The 26,596-nt window shown below is 36.9% G+C and overlaps 1 protein-coding gene across 6 annotated transcripts; it reads right to left on the bottom strand.

The window, feature by feature from the left end:
• Nucleotides 1–484: 484 nt before the first annotated feature.
• LOC122842849 (zinc finger and SCAN domain-containing protein 2-like) lies at nt 485–24,951 on the bottom strand. Of its 6 annotated transcripts, none has more exons than XM_044137073.1 (8): nt 24,868–24,951; nt 21,910–22,075; nt 14,640–20,881; nt 13,181–13,346; nt 10,525–12,759; nt 9,528–9,673; nt 7,437–7,617; nt 4,567–6,776 (listed from the first exon to the last, which is right to left on the bottom strand). In XM_044137073.1, exons 6-8 carry the CDS (start codon nt 9,528–9,530, stop codon nt 5,806–5,808), a joined length of 1,155 nt encoding a protein of 384 aa, XP_043993008.1. In that variant the 5' UTR covers nt 9,531–9,673; nt 10,525–12,759; nt 13,181–13,346; nt 14,640–20,881; nt 21,910–22,075; nt 24,868–24,951; the 3' UTR covers nt 4,567–5,805. The 6 variants fall into 5 exon arrangements, 4 of the variants coding, with proteins under 4 accessions (XP_043993006.1, XP_043993007.1, XP_043993008.1 ...); XM_044137071.1 differs by lacking the exons at nt 4,567–6,776; nt 7,437–7,617; nt 9,528–9,673 and adding exons at nt 485–2,166; nt 2,477–2,642; XR_006372630.1 differs by lacking the exon at nt 14,640–20,881.
• Nucleotides 24,952–26,596: the final 1,645 nt, after the last annotated feature.

Raw genomic sequence — 26,596 nt, 5'->3', positions numbered from 1 at the left:
TAAAAATTGTGTCAGACATTCAGGTGTTTTCATGAGAATATTTCTTTAAAACAATATATTAAGGAAAAACAAACTATTAGTTTGTGGGGACAATTTTGTGACTCATCTATTTCACCATCTTCTTACTGATATCTAACCATCAGCAGCAAAGGCACAGCCCAGTTCCCATCAAGAAAGCAAATACCTCCGAACAGAACAGCCTGCAGCTCTCAGGCCTCCTGGATCCCCAATATTCACATTAAACTGATATTAATGTCTGTGGAAAGAGTCACACTTGTAGTTTTACCTGAAACAAGAAAGAATACTGCATGCGTTCACAAGTGAGTTTGTTTTGTTGATCTTAAGGTCAACTGGTTCATCTTGTACAGATCTTAAAGTGGCCTAAACCTAATAAATATTTCATCAATTAGTGAGAACCAGCCCATCAGACCAGGCCCCATTGTTTCCTCTTAAGTGTTTACTTTGTGCAGAAAACATTGAAACATTTTCTCTTTGTGAAGATTTCAATCATTTTAATCTGCTCAGTTCATAATTGAATACTCGTTTTTTTGTTTTTAAATTGTTGAATAAAACATCAATTATTACTAAATGACCATAGGATTAAAGCAGATCCTTGTTAACAAGCGCAAGATAACTTAAAAAATTACACTATAAACACTTTTTCAACACTGTACAGTTAATATAGTCAAATAAAGCAGGACTGTATTTACATTCTTACTGAACAAATGTAAGCATTTTTTCCCTATTCATTGATAGACATGTATTGTTTATCATCTTCATAGTCCATTTGAAACCAGTTGGTCACCAGTCCTCAAACTGGATGGGTTACTCAATTTTGATGTTAGCAATGGTAGCACTGACAACTTGGGGCATCACACCAAAAATTTGATTTTTGTGCCGTGTTGACACACATGAACTCAGGACGCATCTGTGCTACAGTTCAACCTAAGCAACAGGTTAATTAGCTAATAAACTACCAATTATACAACTAAACAAATATGTTACTTAAATAAAATCTTTTAAGATTAAAAGCGAAAATTGCTAAATTGAATCCCAACAAATAAACATTTCACAACCAACTGGATCTGTGCAGTTTAAGACATCATACCGCAGTTATTTTCTGTCCTGTGTGGATTCTCATGTGTCTGCTTAGATGTGACTTACAGCTAAATCTGTGTCCACAGAGATCACAACAAAAAGGCTTTTGACCTGTGTGAATTCTCATGTGTTTATTTAAGGTAGTTTTACGACTAAATCTATTTCCACAGAGATCACAACAGAAAGGCTTTTGGCCTGTGTGGATTCTCATGTGTGTGATTAAACTAGATTTATGGCTAAATCTGTGTCCACAAAAATCACAACAGAACGGTTTCTGTCCTGTGTGGATTCTCATGTGTGTAGTTAAAAGTGATTTTTGTCTAAATCTGTGTCCACAAACATCACAACAGAAAGGTTTTTCTCCTGTATGGATTCTCATGTGTGTATTTAAATGTGAACTATGGCTAAATCTGTCTCCACAAACATCACAACAGAAAGGTTTTTCTCCTGTGTGAATTCTCATATGTGCATTTAGATTCCATTTTCCAAAAAAGGTTTTGCCACAGTTTTCACAGTTAAACTCCCCTCCTGTCTGTACCTTCCTTCGTGAGTTAACATTTTTGTTCTTTGTAAAACATTTCTTAATATCCAGTGAGCTTGGAGAGACCATTTCTGAATCTTGTTTACTAACTAGGTTTCCATCTGACTCAGGAGCTCTGCTCTCTTTCCAGTCTTTGTCAATGTTCTTAGTTTCCAGTCTGGAGTCTGACAAGTCTTTCCTTTCAGAGACAGGATGCTTAACATCATCATCCTCTTCATCGCTTTCGGTGTCTTCAGACTCTAAGGAGTTGGGACCATCTCCATGATCTTCTATCCTGATGGATTCTCCTATGTTGTTTTCTGGAAGCTCTTCGTCTTTAATTTGGTCTTGATGAAGCTGTGAGAGCAGAGGGGACTGTTCACCATTCTCACTCTTCATGCCATTTTCAAACTCTTCCTTCACTTTGTGCAGCTCTCCCCCTAGACTGATGCAAACATCCTCATCTTCCTTCTTTATGTGATACAGATCAGAATTAGGATTTTCATCTTCTGTGTCTTCTTCTTTAACCACCAGGATCTGCTTTACATCTGCAGGAAACATTGAAACAAGTAATCAAAGGGCTATTCAAAAGTTATTTTTGGACCAGAGTGAAAACTTCAGTCACATCTTTGACTGCTTGGATTTGTTTTTCCAAATCAAGGATTTATGTGGGGACATTTACGCTTGCATATAAGGAGCCAAGATAATAGTGTAAGTGATAGCAATGTCTAGTGTGGAATTCATGTTGCAAGGGATGGAGAACAAATGGCCACACATAATATTGACTTTAATAAACAAATTCAAATACTTGATTACATTTGCTTTATTCAGTACTTTACCACATGTGGTGAGACTTACCCATGACGGTGGGCTCCAGCTTCATACAGACGGCCTGAGGGATGCAATTTCCAGATCCAGTCTCAATGGAGGAATTTCCTCTTCCAGAGGTTTTGTCTCGAGGCATCAATCCATCTGACTGGATGCTGTTTTCCAGGCAATCCGGCTCCCAACAGCCAGCGTCACTCTGAGCACCAATAAAACATGTCATTTAGCATCAAAGAGGGAAACTACTAAATGGATACAGAAAAAGCAACGCATCACATAATTACTATAAATGGTAAAATGAACTGAACTTATAGCGCTTTTCCAGTCATTTTGACCACTCAAAGCGCTTTACACTAGAGTCATATTCACCCACCCATTTGCACTCACAAATTTCTAATTGTCATTTTAGCTGCTCTCTGCCTGCTTGGTTCTGAAGATATTCGGTAAGAAATGGACTACGTGTGATATTAATTGCAGATAGTGTCCTTTAGCTGGAGACATTAATTACTGTTGCTGTTAATCTTTGATTCTCTTTTCTCCTTTGTTTCCATGATCAAAAAGATATGCTGATTCCAACAGCAACATAACAAAAATTATGAGAAAGTGCAGCCAATAACAGTTGACCTGTTACAGGCTGGTGTGATTTGTTCTGACTATGCAGCTCACATTACTGGTACTTTGTGAACAACACGGGATCTAGTCGTAGCCGCGGGATCATAGAACAATGACGGCTAGACTAGATTGCTTAACAATGATAGTTGATGATGATTTTATTCCTAAGATATTGTGATCGCAGAAAACCTAAAATGTACACTTCAGCTTACATCATTGCTGCCGTTTGTGCATCTTTGAGTTATTTTATTCTTGTATACTCAGATGTAAACTGGAAATAGCCTGTAGCAACTTGAACGACGGTCGATAGTGTTCTTGCAGGGAGATGCTTGGCACTGAATGCTGCTGTGTAGACGTCAGAGATGTTAAACTTAATTGTCCTCTGTGGCTACAGAAATATATTATTTGAATTGGAAATATGATGGAATTCAGAAAACTGATTTGTTACGTTCGCAGTATTTTTATTCAGGCATCGACATAGCCACCTATCCTTTGTAAACATTGATTTGCGCAGAGCTGCTACTTTCCATCACAAGTGTAGACACCTATTACACGTCCTACACGGTTTATTAAATATTAACCAACAACATCATTGTCATATTAAAGTAATTATTGACTAACAGGAAATATAGCTACCCGTTTGCCGAAAATGGCTTCATGTTCAAAATGAACGAACAAATTTGGAGTTAAAATATTAGCTTTGTTTCCGATTCGCCTTTTGAGAAAACCCAAACGGAGAAAATATAAATGTTCTTACCATTTTCTTTATTTCGTGGCCGGGCAAAAATGTGTAAATGCGTAGATTTATAAGACCTCCTCCTTCGTCCTCGAGTGTTTAATTGGTTGCTAGCAAGTAACATTAAGTATGCATTACTGCCACCTACTGGTACGGAGTATGGTTCATGAGAATTTAATTTCTATCGTAAAAATATATCCACACATTTACACGTAATTAAAATTAATATATACAATCTAATTCTATGAAACAATTTAGTTTTCTTTAAATCTAATAATGACTTGCATATGTTGGTTATCCAAGTTCTTTTTCAATGTATCACCTTTTCCTTAATATTTTCAAACTCTCTCCTCATACAGCTTCTCATATTCATATTAATGGCATTCTAATATAACATGCTCTATTGTTTCATATTTCTCAAAGTGATCACATTTACCGATATTATACTTTTGTATTTAATGATTATATTTAGTGTAAGATTGAACTTTTTTCTTTTTAATGATACATCTGCTTTTGCTTCTAGTAAAATCCAGTATGGTATAACTGATATTGGTGTTGTTTGGCTGATTTCTAGGCTATTCATTTGAAAATCTTTACATTTCTTTTCTTTTTAATTATCCATCCAAAACTCCTCATTTCTTTGTTTTTTCTGTTTTTTTCTTGTTCTGAGCATGGATTTAAAATTTCCCATGTTGGACGACCTAGGGTATTTTAATATTTATATTTAATCTGCTCAGTTTGTGAAAGAGCAAATGAAGGAAGCCAATTCTAACACTGCTTTTTAGTTTTTATTGTGGAATAATACCAACCTGCCCCAATCACCATACAAACATGACAGAGGATTAAAGCAGCTCCCTGTTAAAAGGCACAGGATAAGGTTTCCAACATTTTCCAGTTAATCTAATCAAATAAAGAGACAGAGAATTTACATTCTTTAACAGATTTAAGATGTTTTCCTATTCATTCATATACATGGATTGGATAAAAATAAAGACAAACTAGGTTTCTTAACACACATGGAAAAGCAAAGTTCAAACACAAGGAATCATTTCCAAACCATAAACATTCAATCAAAATTTAGCTGCCAAGATTTGAAACTCCTTCAAGGCTAAAACATTTGGTTAAAATCATCAGAATGGACACAGAACAAAAATTTATATCATGGTATATTGAGCAGTTCACTTCAATAACAATAAATGGATGATAATACCAACATCCCCCCCTCAAAAATAAAGAATGTGACAGCATTAATACTTCACAGCCAGTTATATCTGAATTCCTCATCATTCTTCCCCCACAGGCTCCTCATTCTGAGGCTCGTTTTAGAGCAACTCATTGGTCTGCTGTCTTTTTAAATGTGAAAGAAACATTTTACATCTGATGCTGAGGAGCGTGTATTAACCCACAAGGAATTATCTAAATTCATACAAGCTAGAACCAAACATTTTGACTTCTCTACTTGCAGATTCAGCATAGCTGAACTTGCACTACAAAAAAAAAATATGGCGGATTAACAAAAATGGTTAGTTGGATGTTTAGCAGTTCCACAGCAAATACTGTGATGCAATAAACAAGAAAACATGATAGGGAATATTTAAAAAAATGGACTGAAAAATATGATCCAAAAATAATGTAAACATATCTATGCAGCACAGGAAAAGAATAAATTAAAAATTTTTGCAGTCCTAGACACTCAACACACACAAAAAAGTGGATTCTGAAGATAGGTCCCCTTTAACTCAATGTCATCTTGTGCATCACACAAACATTTTGCCTTTTGTACCGTAGAGAAACACATGAGCTAAGAACACACCTCTGCTACAGATCACTCTGGACATTGCATAAAATATGACAAAAAAACAAAACAAAAACGTGCCTTTCTAAGAAACCATCAGTCATGTTATTAAGCAAATCTGTAAATGATATTAAACATATTAAGATTAAAAGTGAAAACTGTTGCCTAAACAACAACATGAATATTTCACAGTGAACTGATGCTTTGCAGTGTGAGTCATCATAAAGGATTTATTTTTTGTTGACTGTGGATTTTCATGTGTGTGTTTAAATGTGACTTGCGCCTAAATGTATGTCCACATACATCACAGCAGAAAGGTTTCTGTCCTGTGTGGATTCTCATGTGTGAGTTTAAATTTACTTTTTGGCTACATTTATGTCCACAGAGATGACAAGAAAAAGGTTTCTTTCCCATGTGGATTCCCATGTGTCTGTCTAAGCTTGACTTGAGGGTAAATCTATTTCCACAGAGGTCACAACAGAAAGGCTTCTGTCCCGTATGGATTATCATATGTCTGTTTAAACTGGATTTTTGACACGATCTATGTCCACATACTTTACAACAGAAAGGTTTCTCTCCTGTGTGGATTCTCATGTGAGTGATTAAATTCCGTTTTTCACAAAAGGTTTTGCCACAGACTTCACAGTTCGCCTTCCATCCTTTCCGGGCCTTCTTTCGTGAGCCAACATTTTTGTTCTCTGTAAAACCTACTTCTGCATCTAGTTTGCCAACAAGGTCTCCATTTGACTCAGGAGCTCTGTACTGAAAACTAAGGACATGGACTATGACTGGAGGGGAGGTAGCGGGGGGTAAGTGTTTCATCTCAGGGACGGGATACTTTACATCATCGTCGTCCTCTTCATTCTTCACTGTGTCTTCATGCTTGAAGGACCTGGAACCACCTTCAAAATCTTCTATTTTGATGGATTCTCCTTCATTCTTTACTTCTGGAAGTTCTCTGTCTTTAATTTGGTCTTGATAAAGCTGTGAAAGCAGAGGGGACTGTTCACCATCTTCACTCTTCATGCCACTTTCTATCTCCTCCTTCACTTTGAACAGATCTCCCCTCAGACTGATGCAGACCTCCTCGTCTTCCTCCTTTATGTGTTGGGGTTTTGGGTCATGCAGATCTGCGTTAGGTTTTTGGTCTTCTGTGTCTTCTTCTTTAACCATCAACATCTGCTTAACATCTGCAGGAAACAATGAAACACATTATGCATTTTAGAAAAGATCTAAACTGCAGACTGGACTATTAACATTGTGGAAATAAATACTTGAAAAAATATCCCTAGCCTCCAACGACTACACCTAGGAATTATCATTGGGGAATCCGCACATTATTTTGAACCAGAGTGGAAACTTCAGTTACATCTCTGGCTGCTATGAAGACAGAGGACAGGCACTGTGCAGACACATCCACTGGGCACTTCATGAAGGTAGTCAGAGTGGGACACTGAACGTAAATTCAGCTCATTGACCACTGATTGAGGACAGAAATGTGATAACTTCAGAAGGAGGAATAGCTTATTCAGCTCTGTCTAGTCATCATTTAAGATCTAGTCCTATTAATTCACAGATATGTATTGGATAAAAAACAAAGGCAAAACAGTTTTTTTTTTTACTATTTAATATTTTTGTTATTTCAAGTCAAGTATTTATGTGGGGACATTTATGCTTGTATTTAAGGGCAAATATACAGTGTAGCTGGTGGTAGGTCCCAGTGGACACACCTCATCTTGCAAGGGATGGAGAACAAATAGCCACACGTAATATTAACTTTAATAATCAAATTCAAATAGCTGATTACATTTACTTTATTCAGTATCTTTACCACATGTATTGAGACTTACCCATGACAGTGGGCTCCAGGTTCACACAGACCGACTGAGGGACGTGATTTCCAGAACCAGTCTTGATAAAGAAGGTGTTGGAGGAATCATCTTCTCTTCCAGAGTTCTTGTCTGTTGGCATCATTAAGTCCAACTGGATGCCATCTACCAGGCAATCTGGTTCCCAATGGCCAGCATCAGTCTGAACACCAAAATAACATGTCAACTGGCATCATAGAGAAAAACTAAACTGTTATATAGCCAAACACATGAATAGAGAAAAGGCAACATAGCAAATAATTATGATAGAAACATCTGGTCATCGACCTCTAGCCAATAAAATCAACTTGCTCCACTGATGTTAAGTATTTGATGAACATTTGAAAAAATGTGGCTGTGGAAAGATGAAGCGGTGCAGGCGAAATTCAGCATTGATAGAAAGAAAAGCTGAGGTTGATTCAGCAAAAAATGTGATAATTAAAGCTACTGAAGGAGGAGATGAAGGCTCAAGTGGAAATGTATATAAATTTATTTAAATCTAAAAATTTATGTATTAATAAACTAATTAATGTTGCAGATAATTAATTCGTGTAAAAAGTAAATATTAGTTATTTGACTGTCCATTGTGACATTGTATTTAACGATATAAGTCATTTAATTTTACATTTTATTTCTAGTCTTATTGTTTTATTCATTAGTTTCATTTTTAGCAAATTACTTCTATTGCATTTATTTTACCTTTGTTAATTTTTATGTCATTTTTTTTAAATGATACATTTTAATCATGTTTAATTTTTTAACTAATTATTTATTTATTTTTTAAATTAATAAAAAAAAAAATTTTTTTCAGTGTTAATTTATTTTTTCGCTCTTAAATCGTACGATGATTTATTTTTTCTTCTTTGTCTCTGTATTTAGAGATTAAGGTACAAAGGAGTAAATAGTTATTAAGTTTGTCTGCGGAAGCCACTCTAATTTGTTGTCTCTCTGACTTTGTAGCTGCATTTTAGCTGTTCTCTTTACCTGTTTGGTTTCCTCTAACTCATCTATTTTCATCTTATAACAGCTAAAAGGGACAAATGAATTTGTAAGAAATGAGATGGATTCCGTAAGAAACTGCACTACTTGTGAGATTAACTATAGTGATAGTTCTAGCAAATTATTGTTAATTAATGTTAATTAACAACATTAATTGCTGTTCCTTTTCATATTTTTCTCTAGTAATCACAGCTGCATCTGAAACTTTCTCTTCTCTTTCGGTTCCATGATCAAAAACATATGCTGACTTCAACTGTAGCATACAAACACTGACAGAAAAGTGCAGCTAATAACAGTTCAGCTCTTCCAGTTTGGTGTGAATTGTTTTGATCATGCAGCTCACACTTCTGGTACTTTGTGAACAACACGTGTTGGGATCTTTGCATTGATCCTTGATTAGATTAACAACCAAATGAAGGTCGGTGATGAGATTTTCCTGAAAGATGCTGCTCACAGAAAGCCTAAAATGTCGACTTCAGTTTATAGCTGCTCGCTTTATCTTTGGTTCCATGATCAAAAAAGGTTTACTGATTCCAATGTAACATACGCACATGGACAGAAAAATGCAACGGGAAATGGCGTGTAGAAAGTTGAACTGGTTATGCTCGTCGGTGTTCTTGCAACGAGATGCGTGGCACTAATTGCTGCTCAGAGGTGAAACATAATTGTCATATGTGGCAACAGAACGTATTCTTTAAAATATATTTTAAAAACTGGAAATACAGCAGCACTATGCAAAAGGTTGTGTAATGTTGGCAGTATTTTTAATCGGGCACCGACACAACTGCCTATCATTTGTAAACATTGCGTAACAGAACTGCTACTTTCCATCACAAGTACGTGCAGTCACTTTATTACACGTCTTACACTGTTTATTAAATGGTAACTAATAACATCATCGTCACTTTAAAGTAGCTATTGACTAACAGGCAATATAACTAACCCCTTTTGCCGAAAATCGGCGTTATCTTTTTGTTCAAAATGAGCGCGCGAATTAAGGGAGTTAAATATAATCTCTGTGTCCGATTCACCTTCTGAGAAATGTCAAACTGAAAACAGAAGACACATTCTTACCATTTTTCTTTATTTTGTGGACGCACGAAGAGGAGGCGAATATTTATAAATGTGTAGCTATATAGGACAGTTCTTTGCTTCTTCCTTTTCCTTCTTCTTCTCCTTGTTGGAAGATTGCAGACCACTTCAGAGGTGCATAGCGCCACCTACGGTACACCAGTGTGTAACTTCATATCCTCCACCTGCTATATTCAGTTTGGGTTTTGTATTGTATATAAAAATCTAGGCTGCGACAGACTGGCGACCTGTCCAGGGTGTACCCCGCCTCTCGCCCGGGACGCAGCTGGAGATAGGCACCAGCAACCCTCCCGACCCCATTTAGGGAAGAAGGGTGTAAAGAAAATGGATGGATGGATAAAAATCTAGGCAAAAGAAACATTTTTCCAAATCAAAATTTTTAAAATAAAACTTATGAAGCTTTGACAAAAACTGCAGGTGTGTGTCTGATTTTGGTTAAAACAGCCTGTTCTCCATTGAAGTGAAGTTGCTCAGAGCACAGTGGGTAGAGTATCCAGAAATTTTATTCAAGAGTAGCGACACTTCATCATAAAATTCCTCAAGTAAAGGTAAAATATAGCATACTTGAAATAAAACGATCAAATTGTTTTATTTTCTTCCATCCTGTTGAAGTTACTCATTTCCTGTGTGCTCTATGCTTTTTTTCCCAGCCTATTTTCTATTTTTTGATTCAGCTTTCAGGATATTTAGCCAGATTGATGCAATTCACAGATCACTCTGATTTATTTGTTTACGAAAAAGTTAATTTTTTCCTTTTTTTTCAAAAACGTTACTCATGTAAAAGTGACTAAATGTAACTAGTTACAACCCAACTCTGTTAATTAGCAACCAAAAACATCATGATCATATTAAAGTAGTTATACTGACATGTTATTGTTCAAAATAAGTTTTCAAAATTCTGTGAGTTAAAATATAGGCTCTGCTTCACGTTCTGAGAAAATAACCCAAACTGAGAAAACAAAAAAATATTCTTTCATACCATTTTCTTCACTCTGTGGACGTGCAGTAATGATGTGTTTCTGTGTGGAGGCTTTGAAGCGTGTCGGGTAATCCAGGCAGATTGTTAGATTTTGATGAAGAGCGCATGGAGACGGGCTGATTGGAGCGCGTGGTGACGTTTGAAGCCACCTAAACGGGCCAAACCACGTGTCTATCCAGGAAGTGGCTCGTCACAATGTTTGAGAATCAAAATAAAGGATAGGAAAAAGTTATTTGTACCCCCGGTTATATTTTCTTGTTTTAGGATATTATTTGGTACGCATTTGTAGGTCTTTTGTGTGCCGCGTTTTGCAATGGATCCAAATTTCCCTGGCAACATTTTGATATCTGGTAATAAAAAGCTTTGGACTCATTAATTGTAGTGGAGAATGTTTGTCAAACCAAGAAAATTGACCCACAGTTCTTGTCTAACTTAGAAATGTAAATATCAAAAACAAAGAAACTAACATTTTAAATAAAGTTACTATGCAAATAACCCACAAAATACAATATAAACCAAAAATAAGTTTAAACTAAATTAAAAATAGAAAGTAATAAAGAATAAATAGCCCCAAAAATAGATTTTATTTAGTGGAATAACTCAACCATTACCCAATCACCATATAAACATGACAAGATATTAAAGCAGTTCCCTGTTAACATCACAGAATAACTTTTCCAAACAATTTCCAGAGTTGATCTAATGAGATTAAAAGAGATAGAGAAATGACATTCTTACTCAACAGATTTAAGGTCATTTCTATTTATTCATAGATGTGTATTAGAAAAACAACAGACAAAATTTGTTTCTTATAACACAATTCAATGGAAAATTCAACCATCAACATTCCCCCCAAAACTGTCTGTACTGCCAACATTTCAAACTTCTTCAACACGAAAACAGTCATTTAAAAACCATCAAAGAACAAAAATTAATATTATGAGAACGACAAATGGACAATGACACCAACTCCCATTCAACCTGGCTAAAATAAAGAATGAGGTAGGCCAGCATTAATAATTCACAGCCAGTTACAGTGGCAAAGTTCAATGGGTATGTGAAAAGAGATGACTTAGAAAAGGCTAAAAAAAAAAACTACCAGCTATAAATAAAGAGATTTTTGTACTGTGTGGATTTTCATGTGTCTGCTTAAGATAGATTTACGGCTAAATTTATGTCCACAGAGATCACAACAGAAAGGTTTTTGCCCTGTGTGGATTCTCATGTGTGTGTTTAAGCTAGATTTACGGCTAAATCTATGTCCACATAGATCACAACAGAAAGGTTTCAGTCCTATGTGGATTCTCAAATGTGTGCTTAAACTAGATTTACGCCTAAATTTCTGTCCACAGAGATCACAACCAAAAGGTTTCAGTTCTGCGTGGATTCTCATGTGCGAGTTTAAATTAGCTTTTTGGCTGCATCTATGTCCACAAAGATTACAACAGAAAGGTTTTTGTCCTGTGTGGATTTTCATGTGTGTATTTAAGCTAGATTTACGGCTAAATCTACGTCCACAGAGATCACAGCAGACTGGTTTCTGTCCCGTATGGAATCTCTTGTGTGAGTTTAAATGTGATTTACGGCCAAATCTGTATCCACAGAGATCACAACAGAAAGGTTTCTGTCCTGTGTGGATTTTCATGTGTATATTTAAATTCTGCTTTTTAATAAATGTTTTGCCACAGTCTTTACAACTAAACTTCTCTCCTGTTTTGACCTTCCTTCGTGAGATACCATTTTTGTTCGCTGTAAAACATTTCTTCATATCCAGCAATCCTTGAGACCCTATTTCTGAATTTGGGTTGTTAACAAGGTCTCCATCTGACTCAGTATCTCTGTTCATGCCTTCAGTCTTCAGTCCAGAGTCTGACAAGTGTTTCAGCTCTACATCACCATCCTCTTCATCCTTCTTGATGTCTTCACACTCTAAGGACCTGGAACCATTTTGATGATATTCCGTCTTGATGGACTGCCCTTCATTGTTTTCTCCTGGAAGTTCTCTGTCTTTAATTTGGTCTTGACAAAGTTGTGAGAGCAGACAGGACTGTTTATCATCCTCACTCTTTATGGCACTTTCTATCTCCTCCTTCAAATTTTGCAGCTCTTCCCCCTGACTGATGTAGACTCTCTCCTCTTCCTCCTTTATGTGGTGGGGCTTTGGGTCATGCAGGTCCACATTAGGTTTTTGGTCTTCTGTGGTTTCTTCTTTAACCATCAGCATCTCCTTGTCATCTACAGGAAACATTTTGCATATAAGAAAGAATTTCAACTGCACTTTAAGTAACTCAAGAAACTGCCCAGGCATTTCTCAAAGGGGCATTGGCATTAAATTCACACCAGATATTGACAACTATCAAATATTCATCAAATAAAAAAAATAAAGGCTAATTAGTCCATAAAAAAGTTACTGGTAAAATGCTGAAATGACAGAGAACAACTATTCCTGAAAAGGGTGATACGATATGATAATATAAAAGAGGCACTGTGCAGACACATCCACTGGGCACTTCATTAAGGTAGTCAGAGTGGGACACTGAACAGTAAATTTAGCTTATTGCTAGCTGCTTAAGAACAACTGTTATATAAACACACATTCAAATACTTGATTTCATTTGTTTTATTCAGTAGTTTTCCCACATGTATTGAGACTTACCAATGGCGGTGGGCTCAGGGTTCACACAGACAGACCAAGGGACGTGCTTTCCGAAAACAGTCTCGATGAAGAAGGTGTTGGAGGAATCTCCTCTTCCAGAGGTCTTGTCTGTAGGCATTAATAAACCCGGCTGGATGCGATCCGGCTCCCAACAACCAGCGTCAGTCTGAACACCAATCAACCATATCATTTGGCATCAAAATGGGAAACTAAACATTATTTAACCAAATAATGGATACAAAAAAAGGCAACATAAAAAATAATTACTACTGTCTCGATAACCAGAGACATCTGGTAATCGACACATAGCCAATAAAATCAGCTGGCTAAGTTGAAAAAAAGATTAACATTTGTTAAAAATATGGTTGTGAAAAGGTGAAGGAACACTAGCTAAATTGCCTCTTAGCATGAACTAAACGTTTGCCTTTAACAACAGAAAGATGAATGGACTGTCACATCAGTGCAAGGAAACTCCCTTCCCATTAAATGGGCACCACATTCGAGGCATTGCTGATGCTAGGGTTGTCAATAATAATCCACACAGTTAGCATAAGTAACAGTAATGTCACCAAGCATCCCGTATTTTAAACCAGAGGTTCCCAAATTTTTCCATGCCTTAACCAACCAAACAGCCTTAGCTTCTGGCCAAGGCCCCACCTGCAAACCAACAAACAATGCTGCAAAAAATTAAAAGAATTACCAATTTTTAGAAAGTTCTAACTTCTATTCAACATACACTTAATTTTTACACTTTCTGAGCATTAAAATGCTAACATGTTTTAAACTTCAAGCGACTACAAGTCCAGACTAGAACCAGCACTTAGCAGCTGCTTAACAGTCAAATAAGGGCCAGTGATGATATTTTCCTAAAATACTGTAGTCACAGAAACCTAAATTGTCCGCTTCATTTCACAATGCTTCTATTTGCATCCTTAGTTGTTTTATTCTGGTATATTTAGATGTGAACGGGAAATATAGCCTGTAGCAAGTTCAACTGGTTACAGTTGGCGGTGGCACTTAATGCTGCTATATAGGCATCAGAGATGTGCAATAACATTATCATCTGAGAGAACAAAAATATATTACTTAAATTGTAAATAGAACAACATTTTTGCAAACGGTTTTGTTACATTGGCATTATTATTAATCAGGCATCGATTCAGCCACCTATCCGTTGTGAATATCTGCGTTGCTAACATAACTGCTACTTTCCATCACAAATAAACGCAGTCACCTTATTACAGATCTTTCAGTATTTATTAAATAGTAACCAACAACATCATCGTAATTTTTAAAGTTTTTATTGACAAACAGGCGATACGACTAACCCGTTTTGCCGAAAATCAGCGTTAACTTTATGTTCAGAGTGCGCAAAATTCGGAGGGTTAAAATATAAGCTCTGTTTCTGATTAACGTTTTGAGAAAATTAACCTGAGAAAACAGAAGAAAATATTCTTACGTTTTTCTTTGTCTTATGGATGTGCGAAGACAAGATAGAAATGTATGAATGCCTCGCCATACAGGACAATTTCCTTGTTTTCCTCCTTCTTCTTGGCAGATTACAAACAACTTTAGAGGTGCATTCCGCCCCCTACAGTACAAAACTATGCAGGTTCTCAGCTTTCTCCCACTATATTCTGTTTTAATTTTGTATTAGATAAAAACAACACTTTATATTATAATTCTGATTTCTTCCTGCTGCCATTTGGTTCCCAAAATTCCTTCTAGACTCTAGGCTCTTCCTATTTCCATTACTTTTTCCTTTGCATGTTTAAAATGTTCAACACACATTTTCTTTTTCTCCACAACCATCACATTTGCTATATTAATTTTCCTTAAAGTAAACATTTTATTAATTAAGCAATCTTTTCATTATTACATCTTCACTTCTGCTTTGTTCTCAACAGAGCTCTGTTTTTACAGATTGCTGTATTATGTGCACATTTTCTTTATCTTCATTCCATCTTTTGTGGCCATGTTTATATTCCTTAAAGTATTTATTTCCATAACATAGTCTGTACAGTTTTTTTCTTTACCCCAAGCCTGTTTTGCATATTTTGCGCCCTTTCTGCTCTGGCTTAACAGATTCCTTATTTCAGGTGAGACTAGATCTAGGCAAAACAAGGAGATTATTAGTTATGAGAAAAAAAATTTAATATCAAAAAATTTGTAACAAGCTAAACAAAACAAAATATAATTATTCAAGAGGAAAGATACAGACAGTTTTATGTATTATTTCCATATTGTGCATCTTTTGATGGCATCTCCTGGGTTTCCCCATAAAGTATTATAATTTGACATGCCAACGCACTCTAACCATCGCAAGGAGGAGGCAGTATAACATTACATGTTTCTCTAATATAGTTTTCAAACATTACCCAATCACCATATAAACATGACAGAACATTAAAGCAGCTCCCTGTTAAAAAACACAGAATAAAATTTCCAACACTTTCCAGAATTAATCTAATCAAATAAAGAGACATCGTTTTTACATTCTTACTGAACAGACGGTCTTTTCCTATTCTCTCACAGACGTATTGAAAAAACAAAAGACAGACATTTTAAAACAAAGTGAAACCATAAAGAATTATTTTCAAACCACAAACATTCTCCCCCCCAAAATTGGCTGCAGGCTACTGTCAACATTTCAAACTCCTTCAACACTAAACACCAAGTTAAAAATCATCAGAACGGACACAGAACAAAAATCATTATACTGAAAATGATAAATGGACAATGACACCAACTCTCCCAATAACCCCCTAAAAAGTAAAGAATAAGATAGGCTAGCATAAATACTTCACAGTCAGTTAGAGTATCTTACAAATGTATTCATACCCTTTGAACTTTTCCATATTTTGTCACATTACAACCACAAACAATTAATTTTATGTGAAGTCCAACACAGAATGGTATACAATTGTGAAGCTGGAAGAAAACTATATATGATTCCAAAAACTGAAAAGTGCAGTGTCCAATAATATTCAGCCATCATGTGTCAATATTTTGTGAAATCATCTTTTGTTACAATTTTTGTTCAGTTTTGTTCTGGTCTGACCAAAGTTCCTTCCACATGTTTGTTGTCCAACATGGGTTCTGGCAAACTGCAAATGGGACTTCTTATGGTTTTCTTTTAACAATGCTTTATTCTTGCCACTCTTCCATAAAGATCACTTTTGGGCAGTGATGACTAATAATTATCCTGTGAACAGATTCCACCACTTGAGCTGTGGATCTCTGATTTTGGTCCAGAGTCTCCATGCACCTCTTGGCTGCATCGCTGATCAGTGCTCTCCTTGTTAAGCCTGAAAGTTTCGATGGATGGCCTTGTCTTGGGAGGTTTGCAGTTGTGCCATACTCGGATGATGGATTTTACAGTGCTCCAAGACATGTTCATTGCTTGGGAAATCTTTTTATAGTCTAAGTCTAAACTTCTCCACAACTATCTTCTTGACGTGTCTGGTGTGTACCTTGGAGTTAATGATGCTGATTGTTCCCCAATATTCTCTTAATCAAACTCTGAGGCATCACAGAGTATCTGTATTTTTACTGACATTAAATTTCACAGTAAGTGGCAATTAGTTGAGCTGGAGATAGGCACCAGCCTACACCTCCCTACCCCACTAAAAACAAGGGTGCTAGAAAATGGATGGATGGATGGATGGATGGAAGGATGGCAATTAGTTGCACTCAGAGAAAAGTGGTCTCTCGCATATAGCACTTTTGAGTATTTGATACATGAAACATGTTTTGAATTGTATCATTTTCTTTCTACTTCACAAATGTATACTCTGTGTTGGTATACACTACAAACAGATTTCCAAAGAAATCTGTTTGTAGTTGTGATGTGACAAAATATGGAAAGGTTTAAGGGGTGTGAATACTTTTGCAAGCCACTGTAGATTAACTATGTGAAAAAAGATGACCTAAAAATGGCTAATAAACTACCTGTTACACAACTAAACAGATTGTGTAACAGGTGGATTCTCATGTGTGTTAAAACTAGATTCACCACTAAATTTATTTCCAATGACATTACAACAGAAAGTCATCTGTCACGTGTGGATTCTCATGTAGTTTTTGAAAGTTTATTTAATGGAAAATTTGTGTCCAAAGAGTTTGCAAGAGAAAGCCTTATGTCCTGTTTAAGACCATAACATAATGTTTTCTGTCTTGTGTGGATTCTCATGTGTCTATTTAGATTTGATTTATCAGTAAATTTATGCCCACATACGTCACAATAGAAAGGTTTCTGTTCTGTGTTGATTCTCCTGTGTTTTTTGAAAACTGACTTATCAGTAATACTGTGTAAACAAATTTCACAAAAGAAAGGCTTCTGTCATGTGTGGACTAAACTGTGTTTGTTAAAATGTTGTTTTTGGTGAAATCTATATCCACAAAGATCAAAACAGAAAGGTTTCTGGCCATTATGAATTCTCATATGTTTAGTTAAATTTGATTTTTCAGTAAACCTACGTCCACAGATTTCACAACAGAAAGGCTTCTGTCCTGCATGGATTCTCATGTGTGCGTCTAAATTGTGTTTTTGGTTAAATCTATGTCCACAAAGATCACAACAGAAAGTTTTCTGTCTTGCATGGATTTTCATGTGTCTATTTAAATTTGATTTTTCAGTAAATTTACGTCCACAAACGTCACAACAGAAAGGCTTCTGTCCTGTGTGGATTTTCATGTGTGAGTTTAAATGTGCTCTTCGGCTAAATTTATGTCCACAGACATCACAACAGAAAGGTTTCTGTCCTTTGTGGATTCTTGTGTGTTTGCTTAATCTTGATTCATCTGCAAATCGACGTCCACAGAGATGACAACAAAAAGATTTCTCTCCTGTGTGGATTCTCATGTGTGTGCTTAAATTTGATTTTTGTTTAAATGTATGTCCACAAATATCACAACAGAAAGGTTTCTGTCCTGTGTGGATTCTCAAGTGTATGTTTAAATTGTGTTTTTTAATAAAGGATTTGCCACAGTCTTCACAGCTAAACTTGTTTCCTGTTTTGACCTTCCTTTGTGAGTCAAAATTTTTGTTCTCTGTTAAACATTCCTCCATATCCATCAACCCTGAAGATCCCTTTTCTGAATTTGGGTTAACAAGTTCTCCATTTGACTCAGTATCTCTGTCCATGCCTTTAGTCTTCAGTCCCGAGTCTGACAAGTGTTTCAGCTCTACATCATTGTCCTCTTCATGTTTCTTGGTGTCTTCACACTCTAAAGACCTGGAAGCATTTTGGGAATCTTCTACCTTGATGGATTGTCCTCCATTATTTTCTTCTAGAAGTTCTCGGTCTTTATTTTGGTCTGGACAAAGTTGCGAGAGCAGAGAGGACAATTTATCATCCTCTCTCTTTATGGCACTTTCTATCTCCAGTACATTTGTGTCCTCAGAGTTCACAACAGAAAGGCTTCCATCCTGTTTAAGATCACAAAATACAATTTTCGGTTTTATGTGGATTTTCATGTGTTTATTTCGATTGGATTGATCAGTAAATCTAAGCCCACAAACATCACAACAGAAGGGCTTCAGTCCTGTGTGGATCCTCATGTGTGTGTTTAAATGTGCTTTCCGGCTAAATTTGTTTCCACATACGTCACAACAGAAAGGTTTCTCTCCTGTGTGGATTCTTGAATGTTTGTTTAATCTTGATTCATCAGTAAATCTACATCCACAGAGATGACAGCAAAAGAATTTCTCTCCTGTGTGGATTCTCATATGTGTGTCTAAATTGTGTTTTTTAATAAATGTTTTGTCACAGTCTTCACAGCTGAACTTCTCTCCTGTTTTGATCTTCCTTTGTGAACTACCATTTTTGTTCACTGTAAAGCATTTCCTCATATCCATCAACCCTGAAGATCCTATTTCTGAATTTGGGTTATTAACAAGGTCTGACTCAGTATCTCTGTTCATGCCTTCAGTCTTCAGTCCATAGTCTGACAAGTGTTTCAGCTCTACATCATCAACCTCTTCATCCTTCTTGATCTCTTCACACTCTAAGGACCTGGAATCATTTAAATAATCTTCCTTCTTGATGGATTGTCCTCCATTGTTTTCTTCTGGAATTTCTCTGTCTTTAATTTGGTCTTGATAAAACTGTGAGAGCACAGGGGACTGTTTATCATCTTCACTCTTTATGGCACTTTCTATCTCCAGTACATTTGTGTCATCAGAGTTCACAATAGAAAGGCTTCTGTCCTGTTCAAGATCACAAAATAAGATTTTCTGTCTTGTGTGGATTCTCCTGTGTTTATTTAGATTTGATTGATCAGTAAATCTATGTCCACACACGTCACAACAGAAGGGCTTCTGTCCTGTGTGGATTCTCATGTGTATGTTTAAATATGCTTTTCGGCTAAATTTATGTCCACAGACATCACATGAGAAAGGCTTCTGACTTGTGTGACTTCTCATGTGTGTGTTTAAACTAGATTTCTGGTTAAAGCCATGTCCACAGATTTCACAACAGAAAGGCTTCTGTCCTGCGTGAATTCTCATGTGTGCGTCTAAATTGTGTTTTTGTTTAAATCTATGTCCACAAAGATCACAACAGAAAGTTTTCTGTCTTGCATGGATTTTCATGTGTCTATTTAAATTAGATTTTTCGGTAAATTGACGTCTACAAACTTCACAACAGAAAGGCTTCTGTCCTGTGTGGATTTTCATGTGTGAGTTTAAATGGGCTTTTCGGCTAAATTTATGTCCACAGACATCACAACAGAATGGCTTCTGACCTGTGTGACTTCTCATGTGTGTGTTTAAACTAGATTTCTGGTTAAAGCATTGTCCACAGATTTCACAACAGAAAGGCTTCTCTCCTGTGTGGATTAACATGTGTGTGTTTAAATGTTGTTTTTGGTTAAATCTATGTCCACAAAGATCACAACAGAAAGTTTTCGGTCTTGCATGGATTCTCTTGTGTCTATTTAAATTTGATTTTTCAGTAAATGTATGTCCACATACGTCACAACAGAAAGGCTTCTCTCCTGTGTGGATTCTTGTGTGTTTGTTTAATCTTGATTCATCATTAAATCTACGTCCACAGAGATGACAGCAAAAAGATTTCTCTCCTGTGTGGATTTTCATGTGTATATTTAAATTCTGCTTTTTAATAAATATTTTGCCACAGTCTTTACAACTAAACTTCTCTCCTGTTTTGACCTTCCTTCGTGAGATACCATTTTTGTTCGCTGTAAAACATTTCTTCATATCCAGCAATCCTTGAGACCCTATTTCTGAATTTGGGTTGTTAACAAGGTCTCCATCTGACTCAGTATCTCTGTTCATGCCTTCAGTCTTCAGTCCAGAGTCTGACAAGTGTTTCAGCTCTACATCATCATCCTCTTCATTCTTCTTGATGTCTTCACACTCTAAGGACCTGGAACCATTTTGATGATATTCCATCTTGACTGACTGCCCTTCATTGTTTTCTCCTGGAAGTTCTCTGTCTTTAATTTGGTTTTGACAAAGTTGTGAGAGCAGATAGGACTGTTCATCATCCTCACTCTTTATGGCACTTTCTATCTCCTCCTTCAAATTTTGCAGCTCTTCCCCCTGACTGATGTAGACTCTCTCCTCTTCCTCCTTTATGTGGTGGGGCTGTGGGTCGTGCAGGTCCACATTAGGTTTTTGGTCTTCTGTGGTTTCTTCTTTAACCATCAGCATCTGTTTAACATCTGCAGGAATCACTAAAACACATAATGCATATGAGAAAGTATTTACACTGCACTTTTAGTAACTCAAGAAACTGCACAGGTAAAATCTGCTGGTTTCTGATGACCTCTTGGAATATCTGAAGGTTTTTCTTGGCGAAAGCTATGCACAGTGATACAATTGATAAAACCAGAAACTTGCAAATCATACTGTACTGAACTTAGATTTGTGTTTCTAAACTTCTGAATGGTCCACTGATGTTGGTAGATCAAAAGTCCTGGACTGGAAAGAACAATTTCACCATTAAACACCATGTTCCCCAGAGAAGACTACTAATAGAGGAGTAAAAAGACTAATCAATGGTTTTATTGGAAAACGCATACAATCTTTTTTTGAATGCGAGTCCAGGTTAACAGGTTCAGTGATGGAGAAATATCAATATGGTTGCAAAGAACTGAATAAAGGAAAGTGTCCTTTAAACTTAAACTTTACCTACAAAGTTCTGTCAGATGGTTGTCTTAAGACTGATACATTTAGGTAACTCAACAAGCAACAAAGTTTCAACAACAATAGCTAAGGATTTTTAATTAATCATTAAAAACTGATCAATATTGTGGAGGATGTAGGGCTACTTGAAATAATATAACAAACCTCCAACGACCACACCCATCAATTACCATCAAAACCCTCTGCAGTATCCAAGATACATAACTGGATCTTGGGAGAGACAAACACTGCAGCGTTAACGGGGCACTACTGGATGTCTGTAAAGAATCATAGTTAACTCAGGGTATCACCACGTTATATTGGCGTATAGTGGAAACCTCAGTTACATTGCTGACTGATATAATAATATAAAAGAGGCACTGTGCAGACACATCAACTGGGCACTTCATGAAAGTAGTCAAAGTGGGACACTGAACTGTAAATTTGGCTCATTGACCACTGATTGAGGACAGAAATGTGATAACTGCTGAAGGAACAGCTGCTATATAAACACAAGTTCAAATACTTGATTTCATTTGTTTTATTCAGTAGTTTTCCCACATGTATTGAGACTTACCAATGGCGGTGGGCTCAGGGTTCACACAGACAGACCAAGGGACGTGCTTTCCGAAAACGGTCTCGATGAAGAAGGTGTTGGAGGAATCTCCTCTTCCAGAGGTCTTGTCTGTAGGCATTAATAAACCTGGCTGGATGCGATCCGGCTCCCAACGACCAGCGTCAGTCTGAACACCAATCAAACATGTCATTTGGCATCAAATGGGAAACTAAACCATTATATAGCCAACCATGGATACAAAAAAAGGCAACGTAAAAAATAATTACTACAGAGATATCTTGTAATCAACACATGATCAATAAAGTCAGTTGACTAAGCTGAATTAAAAAAACATACATTTGCCAAAAATATGGTTGTGAAAAGGTGAAGGAACACTAGCTAAATTGCCTGTTAGCATGAACTAAACGTTTGCCTTTAACAATAGAAAGACAAATGGACTGTCACATCAGTGCAAGGAAACTTTCTTCCTGTTAAATGGGCACCACATTTGAGGCATTGCTGATGCTAGGGTTGTCAATAATGATGCAAACAGTTAGCATTAATGTCACCAAGCACCCCGTGTTTTAAACCAGGGGTTCCCAAATTTTTCCATGCCATGGCCAACCAAACAGCCTTAGCTTCTGGCCAAGGCCCCACCTGCAAACCAACAAACAATGCTACAAAAAATTAAAAGAAACATAATTTTTTAGAAAGTCCTAACTTCTATTCAACATTCACTTAATTACTACACTTTATGAGCATTAATTGTTAACATGTTTTAAACACTGTATTATATTTCCACTGAAAAACAACTTTTCAACAGACTTTTAACAACAGTAACGAAACAAAGCAAAAAAATCTAACCTCTCTCAAGCGTATGTATGTTTGTCATGAATGATGAATACAGATTGCCCGAGTGTGAAGAATGGCCTCAGTGACTTCAGCAGTTTGTTTAGCCTGGGCTTGATGTCGGTCAGTACCATACGTATGTCATTGTCCAAATGTAGTCGTGCTTGATGTATTGTTTTAACTAAGTTTCAAGTTGAAAAACCAGACTCAGATAATTAAGTTGTTCCAAAGTGGAGAAGGCATTTTAGCATCTTTAACCTATTTTAGTAAAAAAAAAAAAAAAAAAAAAAAGAAAGAAAACTACAACACCTAGACTTTTCAAACCTGTACTAGATTATTCTGCTGTAATAGCAGATTATTTAAAACTAACTTTATAATTTATGAAACCTTTATCTGATTTGTGAAACTTCAATAAAGGTTGATTTCATTCTGTTTTTGCGTGTAGACCACACCAGAATTAGAGTCTAGGTGAGTCAGTACAACACCTAGACTCTTCAAACCTGGATTGAGTTATTCTCAACTAATAAAAAAGCCTAAATTGTCCGCTTCAGTTCACAATGCTGCAATTTGCATAGTTGCAGTCTTAGTTACTATTATGGATTCTATGTTTTTTTCTATTTTATCTGCTTATATGCACACGCTGCAGCTTAAACCATATTGCCCTTCAGCTATCATTAGATTTAAATAGAGAAGATGGGCACATCGACTACCTGATGCAATAGTTCACACTACACCTTAGTTCACACCTACATTTTCCCCTTACACAATCTTAGAACGTTGATCGTTATCATCCTGTAGTGTGGTGTGTTATGGTAGACCGTTGTGGCCCCTCCGATCTAAATCAGGGGTTTTCCCCACTGGGATAGTTAACGCAGTCTGTTGAATGTTACAGGTAGCCAATCAGAAAGCCGGATTCTCCTCCGTACTTTCTGAGGGGAAATTACAGAGGGGAATCCCACACAGCTGACACGGCGCAACCCGACGTCCAGCGGACATTGGAGATGATGTGTGGAAACAACATTAATGTTTATAAAACATTTCGTACAAAGAATATAGAAATGACGAGGGGAGGAGTTGGAGCGAAATTGTTACCGCAGTTGATGAACCCGGTAACTTTTCAGCTGTTCTTCGTTAACGTGACATAAATAGGTTATAATGATTTTCATTCAGTCAGGACGTTAGAGCACTAGAGCCACATGCACTGCAGGGAGATTGTAGTAAAGCATTGATTAATGCCTGGTTTTAAAATGAGTTAACTGACTTGTAGCCATTATTTTGTGCCTACTGTTGGACACCACACGGCACGATCAAACCGTTATACCAAGGATTTCTGTCTGCTAATGTGTGGTTTCTCAGGTTTTGAAAATGGGCCGACAATCTACCGACAGCACTAAGATGGTGTAGTGTGCGCTGGGCATTACACTAAGGAAATGAGGAAGTGACGGTCAGTGGAGAGCACCGGAGTTGAGCCTTTTTTCATTTAGCGTCATCAACAGAAACAGAATAAAGGCTGGAAGAGACGATAAAGCCGATAATTAAAATGACGTCGATAGTTTTAATTTATTGTACGATTAATTGATTTATTGTTTTTCGCGACATTATTTTATTTTCTTATACTTAGATGTTAACAGGAAATAGCCTGAAGCAACAGTGCTACCGTTAACCGTAACACTGAATGCTGACAGGTCAGAGATGTAAACTAAAATTATCATCTGAGACAACAGAAACATATTCCTTAAATTGGAACTAGAACTGCATTTTGCAAATGATTTTGTAACAATGGCATTAATATTAATCAGGCATCGACACAGCCACCTTATCTGTTGTGAATCTCTGCGTTGCTAACATAACTGCTACTTTCCAACACAAATGAATGCAGCCACCTTACTCCAGACCTTTCACGGTTTATTTAATAGTAACCAACAACATCGTCGTTATTTTTAAAGTTGTTATTGACTAACAGGCGACATATTTACATAATTACAGGGAAAACGGGTTGTTTTGTCAAAAATTGGTATTAACTTTATGTTCAAAAAGAATGTGCAAAATTTGGAGAGTTAAAATATCAGCTGTTTCCGATTCACGTTTTGAGGAAAGTCAACCTGAGAAAACAGAAAAAAATATTCTTACCATTTTCTTTGTCTTAACGACCTGCGAAGACAAGGCGGAAATGTATGGATACCTCGACTTACAGGACAGTTTCGCTTGTTCTCCTTCTTCTTCTTGGCAGATTACAACTTTAGAGATGCATACCGCCACCTGCCGTACACCAGTGTACATAGCCTTCACCCATTGTATTCCATGTTTTAATATGTAAAAATAACACTTTTTAAAATCATGATTTCTTTCTTTTTCCATTTTGTTCTTAAAATCGTCTTTCTTTCTCCTATGCTTGTATATTTAAAGTCCTTCATCAAAACATACAATTTATTTTTGTTCATAACCATCACATTCCCTGTAATTATTTTTCCTTCAGATAAATGAAGATTAGTTTAATTTTACAGAACTTACACGATAAAATTTAGCCAACCACAGCAGCCAATATTTTACTGTAATTTAAGGACTTTTTTTTTCCAGTGTGTGGATCCCTTCTTTTGGTTCAGAGTCTCCATGCACCTCTTGGCTGCATCTCTGATCAGTGCTCTCCTCCTTATTGTGGTGTATCTGAATACAGTGCATTAAGGGTTAATGCTTTACGCAGGTTACGTTAGAGAAAGTATAGTAGACCAATAGGATTGTGGGGATGTGTGACGTAGGACGTGTTTCATTGTAGCAATAAAGTGAGGTTATCGTCAAGACACAGTTGGTCCGCGCTGATTTATTTTCTCCCTAAAATAGGAGATACGACATGGTGTCAGAAGTGCTGTGTTTATGACGGGAAAGTAAAGTTGAAACGGAACTTGGTCCACGGCGACAGAGACGGAGGGAGAGACAGTGGTGGATGTTATGACCGAACAACGTGAGGAAAACGTTAACGGCAGCAAACGGAAGTGAGCATGGCGGTTAGCGCACCAACTGCTACATTTAACATCCAGCCACCGGAGCCCTTCGATTTCGGCAAACCGCTCGAATGGACAAAATGGATCCGGAGGTTCGAGAGATTTCGGCAAGCGAGCAACTTGGCCTCGAACTCCGAGGAGAACCAGATTAACACTCTGATATATTGTATGGGGGATGAAGCCGACGATGTATTGAGAGGGCTAAAGCTGAGTGATGCTGACATGAAAGAATATGACAAAGTAAAAAACGGATTCGGGGATTTCTTTGTTGTGAAAAAGAACATTGTGTTTGAACGCGCATGCTTCAATATGCGAAAACAAGAGCCTAATGAGACTGTCGATGCATTTGTCACTGCCCTGCATGCTCTAGCAGAGCACTGTAAATACGGGGACTTGCATGATGAGCTCATACGAGATAGGATTGTAGTGGGACTTGCAGACACCAGACTTTCCGAACGACTGCAGATGGAGGGAAATTTGACTTTGCAAAAAGCCATAGATATGGCAAGACAGTCGGAAGAAGTGAAAAAGCAACAGAGCACACTTAGGAGTGACGCTAGCAGTGTGATGCAGATGGAGAGTAGCTCCGTAGACAGACTGATTAAAAAGGGACAGAAATATTCAAACCTGAAAAACAGTGGTGCACGTGCACGCCAACACACGCAAGGCAGAGACATGCAGCGCAGCGCCCAGTGTTTTAAATGTGGAGGTCCTTCTCACGCCAGAGCTGAATGTCCGGCCAATGACGCAAAATGCCGGGTTATGAAAAAAGGCCACTACCAGCGTGTATGTAGAAACAAGGCTGTAGTAGCGTGCATTGAGGAAGAAGAGAGGAAAAGTTTCTTCCTGGGTTCCGTGAC

Source organism: Gambusia affinis, linkage group LG13 (genome assembly GCF_019740435.1).
Source record: "Gambusia affinis linkage group LG13, SWU_Gaff_1.0, whole genome shotgun sequence".
Classification (NCBI taxonomy): domain Eukaryota; kingdom Metazoa; phylum Chordata; class Actinopteri; order Cyprinodontiformes; family Poeciliidae; genus Gambusia; species Gambusia affinis.
Note: the sequence above shows the minus strand (reverse complement) of the source record. Positions and strands in the feature narration are given on the sequence as shown.